Source organism: Rissa tridactyla, chromosome 4 (genome assembly GCF_028500815.1).
Source record: "Rissa tridactyla isolate bRisTri1 chromosome 4, bRisTri1.patW.cur.20221130, whole genome shotgun sequence".
Lineage (NCBI taxonomy): Eukaryota > Metazoa > Chordata > Aves > Charadriiformes > Laridae > Rissa > Rissa tridactyla.
Genome location: NC_071469.1, coordinates 30,375,620 through 30,398,583, shown reverse-complemented (window position 1 = coordinate 30,398,583; position 22,964 = coordinate 30,375,620). Strand labels below are relative to the sequence as shown.

The following is a 22,964-nucleotide window of genomic DNA, read 5'->3' as shown; positions in this document are numbered from 1 at the left end:
CTGAACCTTCTGGGAACATGAGTCATTCAGAACAATTCTGCTTACCAGCAGCTTCAGTAACGGTTTTTGATAAATGGCTGATAAGTTAAAAAATTATCGTTAACAAGAGAGTTAACAATAGGTTTTTGAATAGTTGTTGACTGGCAGATTGCAATTTGATTTTGTTAATATATCTGGGAACCTTTAGTTAATTTTAATATATTTTTCCTTAGGTCTGTGTCTCTGGGAAGGCTTCCTATTAACGATAAATTTGGTATCAAGGTTTCTTCAGCAATCAAACAATATCAGAGCCACAGCATCCCTTGTTTGCTAGATTTTGAAAAGTTTGCAAAAGTGAGGGGTGGAATTCCAAAAGAAACTTCTGCTCGCATGTGGGCCCATGGAATATGGAACTGCTGGTTTGATGAAACTTTTCCTCCCAGAGGGACTGCTTCTGAGGACAAGGATATCGAATTACGAAAAGGAACTGAGATGGTGGACTCTCAACTAGTTGACTCAATGCAGCCTGTTCTTCTTGAAGATGCAACAGTTAGTGTTGAAGATTTAGAAAAAGAAGTAAGACGACTAACTGAGCTAATAGAAAAGGAAGAGCATCCTTCAGCTTTTCACTACTGCAGACGTGGAGCAATACAAAGAAAGTTAGGCAAGTTAAAGTCAGCTATGGATGACTTGGAAAAAGTAAGTTTAATGCCAAGTTTTTCTTCTATCAAATACTTTTTTTTTTTGCCTGAATGTCTGAGTTCTTCAACAGGTGAAAAACTAGAATCAGGAGAGCTGATAACTAGCTGAATGCTACCACTTTTGACTAAAGGATAGTAAGCAAATAAATTGAAAAGTCATGTATTTCCTGTTTATAAGCTGTCATTTGGCACTAAGATTTTATGCAATAATACTAGTGTTTTTCTATGTACGTTTATTTTTTCAACACATCTAAGTTCCCTTTATAGTGCTACAAACCTGCTATTACTTCTGCCCAAGACCCTGCACAACTATAAAGAAACAACCAAACAGAATAAAAACATACATGTGGAAGCTGTAAAAGCTTTCAAAGGCATTCTTTGATCAATGGTATAGTTCTGTATGTTTGTGAAACCTGTGTAGAGAAGTTATGTGTTGTGCTTTTGGTATGATATTTTCTTTGTCATTTGACGTTTATATTACACACAGCTAGTCATAACCAGTTTGAGACCCCAAAGTACTTCATCCTATATATAACATCATACAGCAAAAGATGTTCTTCTTTCCTCAACCAACATCTCAGTTCTTAACGCAGCATTTGGTGTTCAGAGAAGCAGCTGCTTTGGGGTTCATAATTCTTGTACTGGAGTACTTGAGAATGCAAGATTGATAACTTTTGTGTTGATATTGCTTTGTGGGAATAGAACACCATCAATCTGCCAGGATCCCTGAAAACAATCTTAACAACAGGCACCTTTGAATAATGTAAATAGCATTTATTTTGCTAAAATGTGAAGCTTAGTCAGTTGAAATATTTGGAAATGTGCAGAGGAACACAACAATGAAGTATAAAAGAGCTTGGCTTCATGTTGTTTTCTGCATTGCTTTCAGCTAACAGTCTCAAGCCAAAATAAATTTTAAGGAGGCTGACAGTGTGTCCTGCAGTGAGATCCACCCTTCAGTTTTTACTCTGTTTCTAGAGTTTGCCTTTACCAAAATGCACGTTGTCTTAGGGTGAAATTTACTTTTATAACACTATTTCTGTTAATGCTTCTCTTGGGGATAAATCTATAATTTTTATTTTTAATGGGACATAGGTACCTATTTTATGCACCTGCAATCTGTACATATTACCTTCCAAACTTCATAAATTATCTGAAAATTGACTATATTCATAGAAACTCAATTATTATCTTCTGTGTTTTTTATTCACCCCAAACTTTAGAAACAGACTGTCAAGGATGTGAAATGCTAAAAATTCCGCACCCTGGAAAAGTGGTTCATTGACCGATATCAACTGTCAAAATTGCGTCATTGCCATTGCATATTTTAGTGAAAAAATCATTGACTTTTCTCTTTAAGATACAAGAACACAATTCCTGTGTAGTTTAAGGATCCCAGAAATAGTTTATAGACCAAAATTTGAGAATTACTGTTGTAGCAGAACAGTCTCAGATTTCTATCAGTCTTTATATTTATTTCCATACGGCTGTAGGCATATGTAATAGGCATAACGAACATATGTGAAATATCTTATTTGACTGATAATATCTGTCAAGTGATTTTTTTGTTAGAGAATGTTAAGTACTTTCTATAGGAAACAAGATGGTTTGAAAAGCTGATTCCTTTTTCACAGAGACAGGTTAATTATTTCTTATTTTCAAGAAGAATTCCGACTTCTAGAAGAAGTTCAGATAGCTATTTTAAAGAAATCATCAAATGTGGTAATATCCCAGCTGATTAATAGTTTGTGCTGAATATTCTGGTAGCGTGAACTCTGTGCATATGTGTAAGTATATGACGCTTTTAAATAAACCATTGACATTAATAAAATTTTTCAGATTTTTAGGTAAAATAAAAGTTTGTTAGTCTAGGAATTTTCTTTATAAAATAATTTCAGTGTAAAAAATGTTCTCATTTCCTATGTAATATTGTTAGCACATTTAAGAAGTTCCTTCTGCAATGTAAATTATTTACTTATTTTTTTTATAGGCTATAAGCTTAGAACCACTACTGCTTAATGCTTACTGGCATAGACATTTGATTTACCTCTTTCAAGACAGAATTTCTGCTGCTTTGGATGACCTGAATTTTATGACTAAATGGAGCAAAAATAAAGCTGGTAAGTATCTATCAAAGTGTAACTTAATAGTTAATTTTTCATAGTGTTTTTCTCTAGTTGACTTTGGCCGTAGTTGTGCAAATGTTTTTGTATGTTTTTCACCTTACATCGGTTGTTTTATCCATATTATAAAAAGATTATAAAGCAGACATGAACATTCAAAGGCTTGGGACAGAAGCTGGGTTTCTAAGGCAAAAATAAGTACTTAATTTTTAGTTTGTTTTTAAAAAATGCAAAAAAAAAAAAAAGGAAAGAAGAAAAAAAGGAGGACTGATGGAAATCGTATCCATTAATTTAATGGGGAAAGCTGATAACAACCCTGTAATGGAGACTGTGCTATTGTACTTCAGGCAGCCCTGTTCAGCCATACTGTTTAAACTGTGAAGGAGGAGCTTAAAAGGGAAAGATATCACCTGGTTGACAGACCAGGCCCTGCAGGTCAGGGAAAGTGATTCCTCTCTGCCAGGTTGTGGTGCTGCACCCCTGGTTTGAGAGAGACAAGCTGGAGAAAGTCCATTGGAAAGCTTTTAAGATGGTTAGGGGTGTGGAACCTAAGTTGTGTAAGGACAGGCTGAGGGAGATGAGTTAGCCTGGAGAAGGTAAGAAGGAAATCTGCTCTCAGCTACATAACGGGTTGTAACAGAGAAGACAAGAGTCAGACTCTTCTGAGAGATGTGCAGCAAAACAGGAGGCGATGGTCACAGGTTGCAACAAAGGAAATTTTAATTTAAAGAGGAAGTGATCAGTGACATGCTACACCGCTTGGATGCACAGAAGTCTATGGGACCGGATGGGTTACATCCAAGAGTGCTGAAAGAGTTGGCAGACATGCTCACCAAGCCGCTTTCCGTTATTTACCTGAAGTCATGGCTAACTGGGGAGGTCCCAATGGACTGGAGGGTAGCAAATGTAGCGCCCATCTACAAGAAAGGCAGAAAGGAGGATCCTGGAAACTATAGACTTGTCAGTCCAACCTCAGTACCAGGAAAGGTCATGGAGCAGATCATCTTGACTGCCATTACAAGTCATATAATGGACAACCAGGAGATCAGGCCTAGTCAGCATGGGTATATGAAAGGCAGGTCCTGCCTGATGAACCTGATCTCCTTCTATGACAAGATGACTCGATTATTGGATGAGGGAAGGGCTGTGGATATCGTCTACCCAGACTTTTAAAAAGCATTTGACACTGTTCCCCATAGAATTCTTATGGAAAAACTGGCTGCTCATGGCTTAGATCAGCATACGATCTGCTGGATCAAGCACTGGCTGGATGGACGATCCCAAAGAGTGGTGGTCAATGGAGTTAAATCCAGCTGGTGGCTGGTCACAAGTGGTGTCCCTCAGGGCTCAGTGTTGGGATCATTCCTGTTTAATGACTTTATTGATGATCTTGATAAGGACATAGAGTGTATCATCAGTAAGTTTGCAGATGACACCAAGTTAAGTGGAGGTGTTGATCTGCATGAGGATAGGGAGGCTCTACAGAGAGACTTGGATAGATTGGATCGATGGGACAACACTAACAGTATGAGCTTCAACAAGGCCAAGTGCCGGGTCCTGCACTTGGGCCACAACAACCCCCTGCATCGCTACAGGCTTGGGGAAGTGTGGCTGGAGAGATGCCTGGCAGAAAAGGACCTGAGGGTTCTAATTGACAAGCAGCTGAATGTGAGCCAGCAGTGTGCCCAGGTGGCCAAGAAAGCCAATGGCATCCTGGCTTGTATTAGAAATAGTGTGACCAGCAAAAGTAGGGAGGTGATTGTCCCCCTGTACTCAACAGTGGTGAGGCCACACCTTGAGTATAGTGTCCAGTTCTGGGCACCTCAATACGAGAGAGGTATCGAGGTGCTGGAGTGAGTGCAGAGGAGGGCAATGAAGCTGGTGAAGGGCCTGCAGAATAAATCTTATGAGGAGCGATTGAAGGAGCTGGGACTGTTTAGTTTGAGGAAGAGGAGGCTGAGGGGAGACCTCATCACTCTCTACAACTACTTGAAAGGATGTTGTAGGTTGGTGCTGGTCTCTTCTCACAGGTACTTAGCGATAGAACAAGAGGGAATGGCGTTAAGCTGCAGCAGGGTAGGTTTAGACTGGACATTTGCAACAGGTTTAGACTGGACATTAGGAAAAAATTCTTCACAGAAAGAGTGGTCAGACAGTGGAATAGGCTGCCCAGGGAGGTGGTGGAGTCAGCATCCCTGAATGAGTTTGAGAGTTGTTTAGCTGTGGTATTAGGGGATATGGTGTAGGGGAGAGCTTTGTAGAGTGGGGTTGATGGTTGGACTCGATGATCCCAAGGGTCTTTTCCAATCTAAATGATTCTATGATTCTGTGATTCTATGGAGTTGGAAGATACACCCCCAACCCCTTCTTCCTCTACCCCTATTTTTATTTTGTTGCTGAGCATGATGTTCATGGTATGGCATGTCCCTTTGGCCTGCTAAAGTCAGCTGTCCCAGCTGTGTCCTCTCCCAACTTCTTGCCCACCCCCAGCTTACTCACTGGGGAGAGGGCAGAAGAGGGAGGAAAAAAATAATAAAAAAGCCTTGATCCTGTGCAAGCATTGTTCAGCAAGAGCTAAAACATTGTTGCGTAATCAACACTGTTTTAGCCACAAATCTGAATCAGAGCACCAAAGGGGTGGTTATAAAGAAAGTTTATTCTGACCAGATCTAATACAGTGGGATAAATATCGTGTGGGCCCATTTAAACTAAATCTCTTTATATTTGTTTGTGATCAACAAATCTACACTAAATGGCTTGATGGGCCATTTCTACAGAGCTCTACAGAGAGCAAAGTTTTTTAGTACCTGTGAATCCAGCAAGAGCTATCAGTTTATATCTGCGTGGTCTCCACGGTTGGGCACATAGCTATAGCTCTAAACTTTTGAGTTCTGTTGCTCAGATTAGAACAACTTTTTGTATGATCTGCTGTTTTATTTCTACTGCTTGTGTTAATTACCCTGTAAGGAGGACATGACTTATTGTTTTGGGCTGCTAAATAGTGCCTTTTGTATTTTGGGTGGTTGTTTCAGATACATACCTGTCAATGGCTGAAATTTACAGGAAACAAGGTGATAATACCTTGGCAATCATCAATTATAGCTCTGCAATACAATGCTGCCCTACAGATGATGACATTTACTTTAGGAGAGCTGAGTTGTATTTTGAGGAAAATCAATTGTTATTGGCTATGGATGATTACGCCAAAGTAAGTTCACTTTTTTGTACTGTTACAATAATGTAGTAACTTTGTGTAACTTTAGTAAAAGTAAACTGTATTTGGATATATCTGGTAAGTAGGTTGGAGAACAGATATCCTCCCAAAAAAATGATGTTTAAAAAAAAGTGCTATGGAAATAAATAAGTAATTTCTGTTACTCCTGCTGGCTAATTCAATAAATTACTGAATGTCTACAAATTATCAGCCACTAATAAGCTTGCATCACTACTCTTTTATTTCACTTTACACTTAGTGGAAATTACAGCAGACATTAAAGGACAAAGGAACAAAAAAGAAAATATAAGAATAAAAGAATATATTATTTATATGCTTGGTTAAGACTTTTAATCATTAGAAATAGTAAGAATGAGGTATAACACCATGTACTATATTGTTTTCATTATAGTGTTTTCAGTATAATCCGAAAAGAACAGATGCACTTATGAAACATGGAATACATTTCTTTGATCATTCAGTTTTGACTACAGCTATTCAGGATTTTACAGCTGTGATCAAGGAAGACCCCAGCAATGCTCAAGCGAGGTAGAATATATAGTTGACAAAAGTATTTGAATTTTAAGTGGATTATTAAAATAATATTAATACATAAAAGACTGAATATGCATTAAACAATAATAAAGCAATTGCATTTCCACAGAGGTGTCTAATAGAAATATAATAAGACTTCTAGGCCATGATATTCATTGGGGGAATCTTTGTATTGCTTTAATGACTTTGGATTAGTCCCTAGACCTTAATTTAGCTAAGCACAGAACCATGTGCTAAGATCCCACTGGAGTAATGCAGATATAGAGTCAGTTGGACTTAAGCACATGAGTATGTGCTTTGCTCTAAAGAGCTGGATTTAAATACATGTTCAAAGTGAAGAATGTCTTTAAGGATTACATAGTTCTATGCCTAATTTCCATTGGTTGCCTTGACACTTCTAGTTTTAGTGTTATGCTGAATTAATGTTTTTTGTGAAAAATGTGAATTATGAATGAGAAGCATCTTTATTTTTGAATTATAACAATGATTTTGAGGTTTGGCTTACAAAGACTGAAAAAAATTATATTATTTCCCTAGTAGAAAATGTGACTTCTTTTTAATTCTTGCAAAGATTTGCATTGTTTTTATACACTATTCTAGATTCATGAAAATAGATGTAAAATAAAAATAAAAGCAGATATTCAATACAAGATTATGATAGCTGAATTTAGGTGTCAGCTTGCTGTATCCATGGGATATAGGTGTCTGAGCAGCCATTATCACCAAGGACTCTAATCAATACAGTTAGTGGACTCTAGGTAAACTGAATATAGACTTTTCTATAAAGCCTGCGGAGCTGTTCAGCTAAACATCCAGTAAGTATACATTTTTGGATGAACTGCATTGCTCTCGTCTCCTTGGATTATATTGACTAGACCTTCATCAACTGTAATGGAAAGTCAGACACCTAACTTACGTTGTAGACATCTACAAATAGACACCTAAGTTCAGATATCTTATTCTGGAACTGATTCCCATCCAAACTGAATAGAAATGGCTTGGGAAGGATTCCCCTATGTGTATCTTCTACCTGTCAATCCATTTACTTCATCACAGGGGACCACAGAATCATGCAAAGCTTTCTTATGACATTAGGTTTCTGTGCTACTAAAGTAATTGACAGATGCTCTCTAAAACTCTGACTGTGAAATAAAATCTTGAAGCAACGTAAAGCTGCATTTGGCTTCCTGAAATCCACTAGTTCGTTGAGGCTCACGTGTTGATGTGTAGGCTCTGTGAATAGTCCTGCTAAGTATGATTAGTATCAGCGCCTTATGTATGTGTAGTGTTAAGCATGTGATTTAAATTCTTGAGGAACTGACTTTACTATGTTAGATTGAAAAAGGAATAGTATGTATTTTGTATGATAGCTCTGCATAGAAGTGGGATGTGGCATAAGACCCGCTTCATAAGTGAAAGCTATCTTCAGTAATACAAAAATATAAGTTTTATGTATTATGTGTTGTCTTGTTTCCCTATTTGAAGTACACTAAGATGGCACTTCGGGACACAGTTTAGTAGTGGACTTGGCAGTGTTAGGTTTATTGTTGGACTCGATGATCTTAAAGGTCTTTTCCAACATGAATGATTCTATGATAAAATAATTTTACAGCCATTGCTCTCTATTCACACTTTTCCACCTGTGCTTATGATTTATCTTGATTAAATATATTGCTAGCTTCCTGAATTTAAGGGAGGAATAGTGTAAAATAGTAGGATCTGATTTTGTAAACTTGTCTGTTTGAAAAAAGTATTAAATATAATGGATGTTTTTAGAAAGCTTTAATAGTAATGAGGGAAGTTTTATATTTTGTCTTTTAAATCAGATTTAACAAAATCTGGTATTTCCCATACAGAAACCACTGCACCAATAGACTATGGAACTTGGAGAGAGTTCCATTCAACTCAGTGATGCCCAAAGCTGGTACAGGTTTCTATTATATTGAACTTGATCCATGCAAGTGTGGTGATCTGCCTATATGGTATAGATTACCAAGTTTGAAGGAGTTTGTTCCTTCAAACTTGCTTTGTTAAATTCAGAAATAAAATTCAATGTTTATTCTGTTTTTCAACATTTTTCCTGAATAATTACTTCAAGGTTGCATGACAAAAACAGTGGAGGAACTCTTGATATTAAGTTGACTCAACCTGTTAATATTATAAATAATAGCCTATGACTTCATGCTGTAGGTATAATTTTCTAAGGGAAATTACATTTAATGAGAAATTTTCTTCCTTATTAGGCTGTATCGAGGAAGAGCCTATGCTAAGCAGCAGCAGTATAGAAATGCAATACAAGACTTAGCAACAGCCATTTATCTAGACCCCTCTTGTTGGTTAGCATTCTACTATAGAGGCTGCATACTACGACAGATTGATCCAAAAAGAGCTATGCAGGACTTCAGTGTTTCTGGTATTGTTGCTTTCTTTTAGTGGTGTGTATGTTTATCATTAAAAAGGAATGACCGTTCACCAGTAATTACTATACTGCAATATAACACAGAAATTTCATGTTGCAAATATTGAAATGTGCGGTGGTCATTCAGTGTTTGGTAATAATTTGCTCCTTTTCATTTCTATTAAGTTTGCTATTAGACACTGTCACTTGCTGTGCTGTTGTTTTTATTCAGTTGTTTTGCCTCTGCTTCTTAAGCTTTTCTGCTTCACTTTTAAGAATTTGAGTGGGTGTTTATTATAAATGCGTCCTGAAGGTATTTTGTGCCACAATGAACAGTTTCTGTCATGATCTAATATGTTATGTTATGCTTTATCTATGATATTTTATAAAACTCTTAAGAAAATTAGAGTAAAAAGTAATGTGCAAATAAGTTGCTTGGGGTAACTGAAATATACGTGAATATCTGAACAGTTGACTTTTGTTCTCCCTCTTCCACAGTACTCATCAATGACACTCAGGAAAATTTCCGTTCTTTTCTTCATCGTGGGATTGTTTACTCAGAACAGAGTCAATGGTCACTTGCAATCTCTGACTTTGAAAGTGTCCTGGCTTTGGACAGGTGATTGGACTTGAGAATTTTAATATATGTTGTTTATATTCTGATTACCTGAGGGCATAAAAGTACTAATAAAGGAAAGTAGAATCAGAACTGTTATTTAGCAAATATACTGGAATTAAACCACACAAAAACATAACATTGTTTTTTTTTAGTATCTTTTGCCTCTTTTACTATAGTCTGAGTATAAGAAAAATAATTATTTATGTATTTCAAAATTAAATTTTATTTTGCCTTACATGGGAACTTGGCAAATAAATTATTCCAGTTTGGCAGACGAAAGATGAAACTGAAGTCCTAATTTGACTACTCATGCCATAATAATGTCATTAGTCTTTTGCAAGGGAATCTGTCCACAACGCAGATAGAAAGTCAAACTATTTTTTTTCCCAAAAGAAAATACCACAATGTTTTCTTTAGCAAAAGCCAGTCAACGGTGTCCCTGAAATAAAATTAAAAAAAGAAAAAGCTGTTTGTGGTCCTTGGTAGTTGGTGACTGAAGCTGATGTGACTTCTTCAAATTGCATTTTTTCCTACCACTTGAAAACGCTGCAGAAACAGATTATCTCTGTAGCGGCCCTGCCGTGCAAACGGTCTTACAATATGCAACAAGCCTCCATACCAGTTAGCTGCATTAATTACCTTACTCTAAAGGTATTGAGTTCTTGTTCAGCCTCAGGCAACCTCAACAGTCCTGTCTTGAGCAAAGGCTCCCATTCCAGTCTGTGGCAGGCCTAAAGACCCCTCAGCTCTTCCTTTGTCTTAGCTCTGCTATAGAAGGTCTTGAACTTTGACTAAAAACAGTCTGTAAGAGTGGGCTGTGCAAGATATTGCAGATCTTGGAAACCCTGGTCTCCCTAGCAGCTAGCCAAGTGAAATGACAGAAAATAGGGGAACAGGCTAGATAGAAAAAGTGTAAGTTTTTTAGTGTCTTGAAACCACAATGTAGTTTTAGTGTTGAGGGATTCAGTATTTCTTGGTATATTCAGTATATAGAAAATTACCAGCTAGCTCTATTTCTAACCCAGCTTCTATAACAGAGACTTGTCATAATTTCTTCACAATTCACATTTGGAGTGCTGTTTTTGGTGATAAGAGAGCCTCTGGTGTGCAGCCAAACATCACAAGCTACTGAAATGGTGTTTTTTAATGAGCTATCTCCTCTGCTGGCAATTACAGTTCTTTATCTCAGTGCAAACACAAAATAGATGTGTGGTGAATGTCATAAAAGTAGATGAAACCTGTATAAGTTGTGGTTAATACAATGACATATTTCATGCAATAACAAAAGGAAAAAAATAATCTCTTTTTAGCTCTGTCATCTTTGCATACCTAAATATTGGTTTGATTCTGCTGTTGCATCTCGATCAATACTATGAAGCTATTCGATGGTTTACTAATGCCATTGAAATTGATCCTCTCAATGTTAGAGCCTACATATGCAGAGCACAAGCATATCATAAGGTAATAAATTCCTTTTGTTTTTGTTTGCCACTTAATATAGCTTTATTTATAATGGTGATTGTTGTCAGTATTTTAATACACATGCCTTTGTGTTTTACAGATGTTAGAACCTGTTTATAGCTATACGTTTCAAGTAGTCCATGTCACCATGATAGAATTGTATACATTGCAATTGTAAAATATTGTTGGCATCTAATGCAATGACACAAAATATTTCAAGTGTCATTTTATCTTTTCTTTATCAGTCTATATATAATCTGAGCTTTAATATTTTTTTAAATATATTTCAAAAAAATTTTTTGGAAAATATGTATTTTTTAAATATATAAAAAAAAAGTTTTTAAATACAGTGTCTTCTAAACAGAATTTTCCTAACAATACTAATTTTTCTGGAAAGTCAAACTCAAATTTTCTTTCCCACAAATGGGAGTGAAAACACTTTTGATATTTTAATTTACTGTGAAATAGAATGTGTTCTTCTACTTCACTGGATTTGAGAATAGTTTCTGCTAGCAGTTGTTTTGAAACCCTCCCAGGAGTACAAGGAATGTATTCAGTGCGACCCAATTCCTGTAGATTTCATTAGCGGAATTCAAACAACTGTTGTGTCTTACAGTGCTTAGTTTGTTTTCAAAATGATTTGAGAAATTGCTTACACTGTTCATTTTCTTCCACAACTAAAGGAAATGGCTTTTAACTCAGAGTCCATCTAAGGGATTGTGGGATTGTTGATATACTTTTTTTTGATACTGTTTTTAAGAACTTGTGCCTGATAGTTTATATCGGAGGTCATCCACTAATGGTCAGGTTACTTTTCTCCTTTTTTTCATTGAGAATTTTTTTGGGAGAATTTTTTGGCTTTTTTTTTTTCTTTTTTTGAATTTCAATCTAAAGCTGTAAAATAAAGTTCAGTACATGCATTCGATCAATGCTGCTCCTTAATGAGTTCAAGTTAGCAGCTGTCCCAGCTGGATGAATCAGTCCTTGTAATGATCAGTCACTGTAATGGTCTCCTTTCTCCTCAGCATCTGAAGCACGCTGAATGGGACCACATGCACAGACACTTGAAAAATAAATCCAAATTCATTACAGCAATGAAGATTCATCAAGACATATGTGCATGTGGATTTCATGACCTAATCTCCTTCCCCATAGTCCAGACTCTTCTTTGGATTTTGGAAAAGTAAAGAAACTGTTTGGAGTTTCGATCTGCCCTATGGGAGAGTATGGAAATATGTAGGGTAAATGTTTCGGACCTTTATTAAAAATATGTTGACCTCCTTTACAGAGGGTGTATGCGCCTTGTGAGTTGTTGCCATGTGGCATTACATCCTGGAGATCCACATTTACAGAAATAGTGTCTCCAAATTGTGTTCATATTAGCAATTAAATTGCTGTTTTTGTCTTTATAAATTACAGATTCATAATTTACCAAATGCTGTGAAGGATATAAACCGAGCCATTCATGTTTATCCAAATAAATCACAACTTTACATATTAAGGTAGGAAAGTGATTAGTCAACAACATGCTGTTGGTAAATACCCTTATATTCTTTGAAACCTGCTCTGAATGGGTTTTAAAAAACTGCAATATTTTCATAGCATTTTAAAACCTGAAGAACTTTATCTGCATAGCGTCACCCAACTATTGTTATTGTTACCTTGGATATGAACTTTGTTTCATATACAGGATTCTGCTCTTTGAGGTACATAGAGTTGCTGGGGAAAAAGAAAAATAGGTGCCATGACAAAAAGGCAAGTCTGAACTTTTAAAAAATTAATAATTTTAAATGTTTTCCCCAAGCAGATGGGTCCTTCAATGATTTGTCTGCAGAATCCACATAATGCAAAAATGTGAAGGATTGAGTCCAGGCCAATTTAGATTTCAACTATTCTTCTTCCTCATATTCAGCCCAGTGAGAAGTATTGACTTTTACCAAGACTAAAAAATAAATTACTGGATAAAGCTGTTTCCTCCCCTGAAAAGCCATAAAAACTAAGGAGGAAATGCTAAGATATTACTCCTCAGGTGTATTAGGAGAATTAGTTACTGTGTTCCAGTTAATAATACTGTATTTTCCCAGTTTTAAGAGTGGGTTTGCTCAACTTGTCTCTCAGAGTGTGGCTTGGCTAGCATGACCTCCTATACCGACACTGATACCTGAAGAAGCAAAAAATTGTCCTTTAAAACAGAATGTATCTATTAGCTATCAGTCTGTGGTGGATTTTAGAAACACTGTTACTAAGATTATTGCTGCAGTTCTTGAGGTTGTAAGGATTACTATCCTTGGAATCCAAAGAAAATGTTTTTTAGTAACTCCTACAATGTGAAGAGATGTAAGCATATAATTTCTTGGTACTGTGATGTGAGAGAAAAAATTAAAAATTTGACAGATATTTCTGATGAAAAAAAAAAAAGGAAAAAACTTTGGTTGTTTTTATTGGAAGGCATATTTCAGTAGTATTTGCCCTTTGAAAGAAATGCCTGGAATTAGTTTTACTAATTACGTCATTACAGGGGACAGTACTTAATGGAGTTGAAGAAACATGAGCTGGCAAGTTTATGTATTCACCAACTTGCAGAAATGGATGAAGGTAATGTCAATTTCCATCAATTTTCCTAGGTAGTTGTGAACCATGGCAACAGTCTGTAACCAAGGAATTGTTAAAAAAATTAAGTTCAGGCATGCAAACAGGTTAGTTACCATGAATGAGCTAAAATATAGGAAGTTATTACTAGTGTATTTTGTTTGCATGTCTGAAGCCTTTAAATGTAATAGTGGTGTACGCTATTGCCTGTACTATCAACTATGATTTCAGAACTTCCTTTATCTTTTGAGTTTGCTTTTTAATTCTGCCTTTCAGTATTAGTAATTTCTGCTTTAAAGCAATATTGAGTAAGGATTCTGTTCTGTACTTATGTACAGTCTTCCCAAACAAAATATCAAACAGCTTTAGAACTGAACCTTCCCAATGTGTTTGAACAGTAAAAATGTTGCAGTATAGTAGTTCCTTGTTATGTGCTGGGCATAAAATGGCAATCCTGAAGCTCTTGGTGAATCTATATGAATAGCCACACTGTATGAGATTAATTTCCTGTCTCTAGTAGTGACCAAGTGTGGATACACAGGGCACAAGAATATAAAAACAAAGCAGGCATATGGTGATACTTCCACAGAGCAAAGCCTTCTTACATGTGGGGAGAGGAAAGTAAATATTTGCAGATGTTTAGCATTCAAACTACAGTCATTGATAAATAACTGTTCAACTTCAGACTTTTGTAGGAATTTAGTTTACATGTGTATTTTTATGGATGTTAAAACAAGCTTTGATCCTCCAAATATTTTAATAGCATTTTAAAGTTTGCATATAATTTAAAGCTATTTTATATTGGAAAACATGACATTAAAGTAAAAGAGATTATTGTTTTTCATGGTGGTTTCCTTCCAGAATCCTTTACGTCTCAGCCTGTTCAGCGAGCGCTCATTCAGTCATTTTGTCAAAATCACGATAATGCCATAGAGTGCTTACGTGAAGCTACTGAAATTCAGCCTGAGCCTTCAATGTTTGTTATTTTAGGAAAAATACAAATGAAAGCCAAGAAAACTAAGGTTAGAAAAGTTTACATTATATATATGCCAAGCAAGACAATGTTTTTTTTTCTATATCCCTTTAATATTTTATGAAAGGTGCTAGTATATAAATAAACCTTCGGAGTACCTGATTCTGTAAATTATAAGGAGACCTGAGTAAGAATTTTCAACAACAGCAGCACTAATAGTTCGGCATAAACTAGGCAGTTTTAGTTTTAAGACACTTGAGATGATCAATTAAAAGATACAATTAAATAGATTGAGGTCCATTATATGTCATAATATTGCTTCTTTTGAAATAAAATAATATAGAAGTATGTCTAGTGTTTTTTGTCTAATAAAATGCAGTACAAAAATTCAATTTGTGTATGTGAACTGAATATATAATGTATAATTATAGGTATTTTCTCAACTTTGTGAATATTCATGTGTCATAGGGTTTAACTAATATTGTCACTCCTCTGAGTCCTGCAGTTAGCCAATATTTTAGGCCTGCAGAATTCTTGAAATTGGCCGTTTGGATTAGCTGTTTCTTTTTGTACAGTCCTGTTTATTTATACAAAATGTAGAGAGTCCTGTTGCCCTAAACACAATAGTAGCAAGCAACAGGTAGATTCATAAGACCTTGAATCTGCCTATCTATTAAGAACCGTATGTTATTTCTAGATCATGTACGTTAGCTACTTTGTCATACATAAAACTCAGGAATATTTCACTGGTTTTCTAATCAGTTATTAATATGAACCATTCAGAGATCAAGAGTGTGTCTAACTCCAGTGACTTAAAGGAACACTAGGCTAGTAATTTTTACCATAATGTTCCAAAGACCAAGAAAAAAACCACTGAAAAGTAATTTAAAAGGTCTAACAAATCTTGCAGATTTTCAGTTAAGTGCTTTACAACTATTAATATCCTCTTTATTGCAGGATGCTGTGAGAAGTTTTAAAAAAGCTATGAAGCTCCTGATGACTTCAGCAAAAATCCTGCCTAATACGTTTGAGGCTGCAGAAATACATTATCTCACAGGCCTGTGTCACATGGAGCAAAAAAGTTTATTACAGGTTGGTATTAATTATATAGAATATATTAGCTTTTGACTCCTCTGCTTGTAAACAACAACTATGATAACCGAGTGACTGATTTCAATATTTTAAATGGCCTGCACTGCTGTAAGCAATTTTCTTTTGAATTCATGATTTACGTTAGACTGTCTTGCAAGTTTGTGAGTTATTTTTCCGTTGCTAATGTTATGATTTTTTTAATGTATGTCATTAATTGCCGTTCCGATGGGATAAAAAGGTACATTAATTTCTTATCTGTTTATCAATGTCTTCACAGATCTTATAGACAAACAACACTCGTAGGAGTATCGATGGTTTAGTGAATTGGTAGTAAACTTGGACAAAAGAATTCCTAGATTATTGTGTTATGGAGTTGGTTGTAATTTGTTAATTGTTTTCTGTGTTACTATAGCTCACGACACCCCTAGTTGGTTCTCTTTGGCACTTATATATGATACTTAAATAAACTGCATTACCTAAGAAAAATATGTTTTCCTTCTTTCAACAAAATCAATACTTCTAACTATGTTAGACATTTTTTTGTTGAAAACTATTGAAAGCTTATCAGTGAGATTTGTGGCAGGCCTAGTGTGAGTTCATGCAAATGTTTTCTATGTTATTGATATGATATTTTAGTAAATATGTTTCAGTTGTTGATTTGCTAAAAGACTCAAGGCAGAAACTAGAAACATTAGAAATAGCAGAATTTCACAGGGAAGAGAAAAATTTCTTGCCTTGTCTGCTTCTGTGATGGGTTGACCCTGGCTGGATGCCAGGTGCCCACCAAAGCCACTCTGTCAGTCCCCTCCTCAGCTGGACAGAGAAGAGGAAATGTAATTAAAGGCTCGTGGGTTAAGATGAGGACAATGTACAATGTAGAGGAAAAAGCTATCTGGATGGATTTTAAAGGAGCTGCATACTAGCCATGTTAATCCATCATCCATTATAATAAACAGCTTCACTATTTCAGCTCTTACAGACAGAAGACCATGTGCTTGGTTACACTTTTGAGTCTCACCGAAGAAATGAGATTATTAAATGAATTAGATTGTGCCTCCTTGAGGTTATGATTGCATTAGGTAGAGTGCTAAACATTACAAAATTTTGAGCAACAGTAAATAAATGAAAGTGATAAAAAACAATGAAGGAACATGGTGGGTTCCAACTGCAAAAATAGCTCATAATTAGCTGTACAAAAGAAGCAGCCTATGGTTTCAGAGAACAAACAGACGGTATTTAACCCAGATGATATGTCATCCTTTTAGGCCTGTCATGCTTTTAGTATGGCTATCAGACTACATTCAAGTTACCCTGATGCTTTTTATCAGCGAGGACTGTGTAGAATGCAACTCAGACAAGCTAAGTGCATCCGAGATTTCAATCAAGCACTTGCCCTTTGTCCATCACATTTCCAGGTAATATAAAGATTCCTGATAGTTTGTTTCTGTGAGGCACTTTTGGATAGGTTCAAAGACTGACAGGTTTTGCATTTATGGGTGTATTGCCTTGTAATCTGCCAGTAGCACATGGCAAGCATTAAATAAAATAAATGACAAGCTTCGTAAGATGTATGTTTTTATAAACTTGTCATTTCTGTCTTCTATTTAACCCTTGTTTTATAATGCTAAACAAAGCTGGTTTTTTACCATGTCATTGTTCTGTCTGAATCTCTACAGGCATATATGAGTCGTGCTGCTTACTATGGAAGTAAAGGCAGGTACTCTAAGGCAATTCTGAATTGCAATGAGGCGATCAAAATTCTTCCTAACAGTGTGCGAGCTTATTTTTACCGAGGAACTTTAAAGTATCAAAATAAGGTGGGACTGTCTTTATCATTGTACTTTTGCGTTCTTCCTTAAAACTTAATGTATCTTACTTGACACTTTATATTGTTGAAATAATGGTGGAAGTGTTACTGATGAAAACCAGGAGTTCAACTTGATTTTTGTACTTTCCATTCCCTGATGAAGCTATTCTCTAGTTGTTCTATGTAACCGAAAATGATTGATGAGTTGGAGAAGCTACTGAGCATCTCTCTGGTTCTTGTCTGAAGTTCTACAGAATAGGATCTTACCTAGTGACTGGCAGAAGTACCAAAACTCCACAGAAGATACTTTCTATGTTAGTTTAAGGTATAAAATGGAAGATAGTAAAATTAAAGATTGATTATGTATTACAGTGTATGGATATGATGTAAGAAAACACAAAGAATGCTTGTTTACCCACAAATAGAGCTTTTGAAGGAGGGCTCCCACTACAGTAAGTAGTCCACAGAGGACACAGTGAAATGATTGGATGCTTTCCAGTACTGATGAAGAACCAAAATGTAAAACTATGAAATAAAATTTTACAATAGGCTATTATTTGAGGAAAAACATGTAGTGCCATGAACTTTGAATTATGATTTATACATAGTGTTTTTTCATTTGTAGACATTTAAAGCTGCAATTGAAGATTTTTCAAAAACTATTGACCTCAACAAAACCTGCATTTTGGCATATTATAACAGAGCTGTCTGTTATCATCAAATAAAGGACTTCAGAAAGGTATTGGTATTTATTTTTTTCTTCAACATCACACGAGCACTCACTTCATATTAGCTAGTAACCTGTTTTTTACAATTAGTCAAAATTTCTGACCTCTTGCAATGTCTTCCTGGATGATTGTGATCTTCAGGAAATTTGGACTACATCCAACACTCATTCACAGCTCTGTATTTCTGTATGTGTTTATAGTTCTGTTTACTTGCCTGTGAGCTACCTCTAAGTGATTCTGCGTTCTACTTTGTTATAAAGCAAAGGCACAACAGGGCACGCAAAGGCACCATGTAGCTTCGCACTGGGAACGCAATCATGTTGAACTGTCTTTTTGATGAGGCCGATTTTCTGAGACAGGAATCGTTCATAAATATTTGAGCTTGCATGTCTCAAATCAAATCGACCTTGGGCAAACGCCATTTGTGCTTAGAGGTTAATTCGCCAAGAATGATGAAGAAAACTAGGTGATTACAGTAACTGAAGGTAAAAGTTTTTTTGTATAAGTATTTTTGTCATATTAGGTCTAAAGTGTCTAGTTATTCTTAAGTATACTATATAAGTTCATTCTTCAGGTGAAAAAAATAGTTTGTCTACAACTTCTTCAGATCAAGCATTGTTGAAATGCTGTTCAGTTTTGATAAATTGAGAATTGAAGCTTCTTCTATTATGCTATTGTGTCACTATTTACTCTTTTGCAAAATTTACATACAAATTTAGTTAATACTAGTGCTTAGATTTTACAGTAACAATAAATTATATTTGAAGATACTTAATTTTAAAAGTACATTATTTTGACATTAATCAATGACTAATATAGAATAATTTGTTGGGTTTTTAATAAGAGTTTGGACATAAAATTTACTAGTAGAACTAATTAAGATTTATTTCTAAATCTGAAATTTATATAATGAAAAAATAAATTTTAATTATATCTAATGTATTTGCATTGTCTTTCTTCTGTACTCTAGGAATGGGTATCTATAACTATCAAAAAGTTCCACATTAAGTTAAATTCAGTCTGTAAACAGTAAACAGTAAAATACTGGAATAGCCACACTGAAGTCTGTGTGTATGCACACAATTTATAGGAATTTGAAAGCACGTCTTTTAAATTTTGAAGTATCATTGTATCCCTCTGAATGAATTATAGTTTAAAATGCATTTTATGTTTTTGTAGGCTTTGAAAGACTATGGAATTCTTCTTCTCCTTGAATTGAGTAAGGAAATAGCTTTTAAAGTGTTAATTAATCGTGGACTACTCTACATGGAACTTTGTGATTATGCTAATGCATGTGAGGTATGAAATTCTTCTTTCAGTAAAGGAAATTTAGAGTTTTCTGTTAAATGTAAGCCATTGTTGACATAAAGACCATCTTGACAGTTTTTATATTCTGAAATAGTTTGTGCCCAGATCTCATTTGCTCAGTACCTGATACCAGTCTGGCTGGAGGATGCAAATAAAATGCAGTTTTTCTTCGTTTACGGTTTTATGCTGCTAGAGTTAAACATAGGACTGGCGCAAAATTTAATAAGCAAGAACCTGATTTTTCCTTCTTTTTTAATCTTGAAGTAATTTATGTTGGATCCAGATGAGTACTAATTTATTGCAGAAGCCTAAGTAAATGGAGATTCTGATTGAGTGGGCTTGTTTTTTCCCTCTGGGTGTGCATGCGTGTATGTGTAAATTACTATTTCTGTTGAAAGGGCAGGAAGGGTCTCACCTCAAGATAATTTTCTTAAATATAAGAAAATAGTATGTATTTCTGACACTGACTCACTGTGCAGATGACTCTCATTCCATCTGACACTATCTGGTATAGCAATAGCAGGCTTGAAACCTAACAGTGTTAAACATTACTCTTTCATACAGATGGGTTTCTGGTTTTGAATTTTAAATAGTTCTTGAGTTTTTTAAAAGTTTTATTTTTTTTTTTAAAGCAGGGATATTAATTTTCAGTACAACTAGTGCATTCATTGCTTCCATTGTGGACTAGTAACTTTAAAATGTGTTATCTTCTTTATGTCATAGCAACAATTTTAGCATAGGCATTCTAAAAATTTAGTAATATTTCTTATTTGCAATTAGACAATGAAGACCAAATGTGCATCTCATTCCAATGACCCAGAAATCTCTTATTGGAAGTGCACAACAAAAGCTCTTTACAGTTGGTAGACCTTGCATAGAAATAATTTAAGTAGAAATATTGTGTTATTGGTTTCATGCTTCAAGATGCAGTTGATAAGAATAGTTCAGAAAAGGGATTGAGATTGGTACAAACTAATATTTAAGGCCAGTAGAAAGACTGGGACAGAACCAGCAGGATGAGCAAAAAGTTCTTTGAATGAATTTTGGTGAAGACAAATTTACAAAATGGTAATTGAACAACAGACACAAAAATATAACAGCTAATTTAAGAAAATCATCAGTGATGCTTGAGACCTTCTTATGTTTCAGTTCTGATAATATTTTGTTGCAAGGAGTATGTCTGTATTACGTGTATAGTGCTGGTGGAATTAGGATATAATTATTTAAGCACAGATACATACTGCTTGAAGTGAAAGTATTCTTGAATTGGATACACTGGAAGAAAAAGGAAAAGTTACAATTCTGTCTATAAAAGATCTCAATTGCTATATAGAGGTGTTTTTTCCTGTTAATTCTGTGAAGTGTGGGGATAGCACCTTTGGTTTAAGTAAACCAAAGCTTGTCCTTGGAACTTTGATCCTGCTTTTACTCTGCTCCACACACAGAGCAGAGTGTATATTCCAAATTGTGCACATGAAGAATCCCATTAGCTTTGCTGCGTATTCTTTGAAAGGCTTTGCTGGATGGGAACGGTGTGTCTCAGTAGTTTTTTAAAAACAGACCTATAATTTTATGACAGCATGTTCACCAGGAGACAGATTTCAACAAAATACAAATATATATATATATATATCAGCACATCATTATTTTACCACTTTTGTAATTCCAACAGTAGTAAAATCTTCCACATATTTTTGTTTTTACAATTTGAATAAGTAAAAAACGCTTTCTAATTTGTAGTTCAGTGGATGCATCAGCTAAACCATTCTTACTACATACTGATTGCTTTCCCATGCAGAAGCCTAAAGTGCTTCCTTACATCATAATTGAAATGATTGTATTTGATTTTAAAAGCACCTGTACAGTTTTTACAATTGAACCACATATATCAAAAACACAAGCATTTTGAAAAATATTCTGAATGTAAGTAAAAGGCAAAAGTCAAAAGCCCTATGAAGTCTTTCACTGGGACATTGTGCATAGAGTCTCCCAATGCAAATATGAGATTGGTTTAGTACGTTTGTCAAAGTAATAACAGAAAGTAACTAGATAGTTTTATTACTGGAAGAATTCTATTGAAATGGCATATAACAAAATATATTTTCAATATATATGTCTCTAATAATAGCAGCTGAGGTACAGTATTTCTATTAAAAGCCAACAAAAAAAACCTTTCTGGAAGGTTTTGTTTCTGCAAATGTTGCTTCCAATTTTGTGGGAAATACCATGATATCACATAACTTTGGAGATTTTATTCTATCAAAGTCTGGGACAAGAAGCGTGAAAACAGTTGAATGCATCTCCAGTACTTCTGAACGTATAATGCCTTTGTCAGAAGTCATCTCCCTTTTTATATGGAAGTATAAAATTGTTCAGCTGTGATTTTAGCTAAAGTGAAAAAATATCAGTTTACATAGTTTAATGTCTATTCTTTTCAGGACTTTAAAGAAGCAACGTTGCTTAGTCCAGGTGATAGTCAGATCTTTCAAGCTATTGGAATCTGCTATCATAGGTAAGATATGTAGTTTTGTTTGATGGAGAATAGAAAAATGAAATAATTCCTGAGCTTTGTATTCCTGTTCACCTTTACATATTGAGTACACTGAGAACTGAGGGAGGGGAAAATGGAAAAGAGGAATGGAAAAAAGAAAATTAGATATTTTTCAAGTTTAACAACTGGTATTAAAATCTTCTGGTATCAAGCAACTATGTATTCATGACAGCATCAGGAGGAAATATTAGGATGATAAAATAGAACCAAGAAGAAGAATAAAGAATTATGAGATGAACAGAGTTGGGTTGGTTTGGTCAGAATTAGTTGGAATACAATTTCTGTTTAAATATATACTTTGTCCTTTAAAGAAAAGCAAAAGCCTCACTGGTCTTCCTTGCCTGAATTTTTTATTTGGAAATTCTAAGGTGTAGTTTCATCGAGATAAGATTTATTTAGAAAGACTAAATTAAATCTGTTAATCACTTAAAATAGATATAAATTGGAAGAAATAAGATATTCCTTAGTATCTTAGTCTGTTTATCATACTGGCACTTGGTAGCTCTTATTTCACGCAAATATCACCTATGATAAAAAGGAAATTTTAATAGCTGTCTGCCTATTAGTTTAGTCCAATCTATTTTAGTCTACAGTTATTCTGCCATCTATCACTGCTTAAACGTGTTGCTGGTGAGACAGTGTGGAAGTGGACATATTCAGGACTGTAGCATCAAAACTTCTTGTGTTACTATACCTGTAATTAGTGCATAACTGGCTCCATCTTTCACAGTGTCTGGATGATGTAGAACTCACACAGGAACGCTGAATCCTGCTTCTAAGAACTGAGCATGTGAATTTGGTGCCCATGTCTGTATCCAACTCTCAAAAGGAGTCACTAGTAACTATATAACTCAGCTGTATAACCC

At 35.1% G+C, this 22,964-nt stretch overlaps 1 protein-coding gene across 1 annotated transcript in view; it reads left to right on the top strand.

Annotated features, from left to right (window-relative positions):
* Positions 1 to 222: 222 nt before the first annotated feature.
* TTC6 (tetratricopeptide repeat domain 6) overlaps positions 223 to 22,964 on the top strand; it is a 30,936-nt gene continuing 8,194 nt past the window's right edge. Inside the window, exons 1-16 of the mRNA XM_054199949.1 lie at positions 223 to 678; positions 2,671 to 2,800; positions 5,836 to 6,011; positions 6,430 to 6,566; positions 8,816 to 8,985; positions 9,469 to 9,589; positions 10,900 to 11,050; positions 12,470 to 12,552; positions 13,569 to 13,650; positions 14,518 to 14,661; positions 15,570 to 15,704; positions 16,970 to 17,119; positions 17,381 to 17,521; positions 18,137 to 18,250; positions 19,419 to 19,538; positions 21,986 to 22,059. Coding sequence (XP_054055924.1) covers positions 370 to 678; positions 2,671 to 2,800; positions 5,836 to 6,011; positions 6,430 to 6,566; positions 8,816 to 8,985; positions 9,469 to 9,589; positions 10,900 to 11,050; positions 12,470 to 12,552; positions 13,569 to 13,650; positions 14,518 to 14,661; positions 15,570 to 15,704; positions 16,970 to 17,119; positions 17,381 to 17,521; positions 18,137 to 18,250; positions 19,419 to 19,538; positions 21,986 to 22,059 — 2,237 coding nt within the window. The 5' untranslated portion in view covers positions 223 to 369. The remainder of the gene's footprint in view (positions 679 to 2,670; positions 2,801 to 5,835; positions 6,012 to 6,429; positions 6,567 to 8,815; positions 8,986 to 9,468; positions 9,590 to 10,899; positions 11,051 to 12,469; positions 12,553 to 13,568; positions 13,651 to 14,517; positions 14,662 to 15,569; positions 15,705 to 16,969; positions 17,120 to 17,380; positions 17,522 to 18,136; positions 18,251 to 19,418; positions 19,539 to 21,985; positions 22,060 to 22,964) is intronic.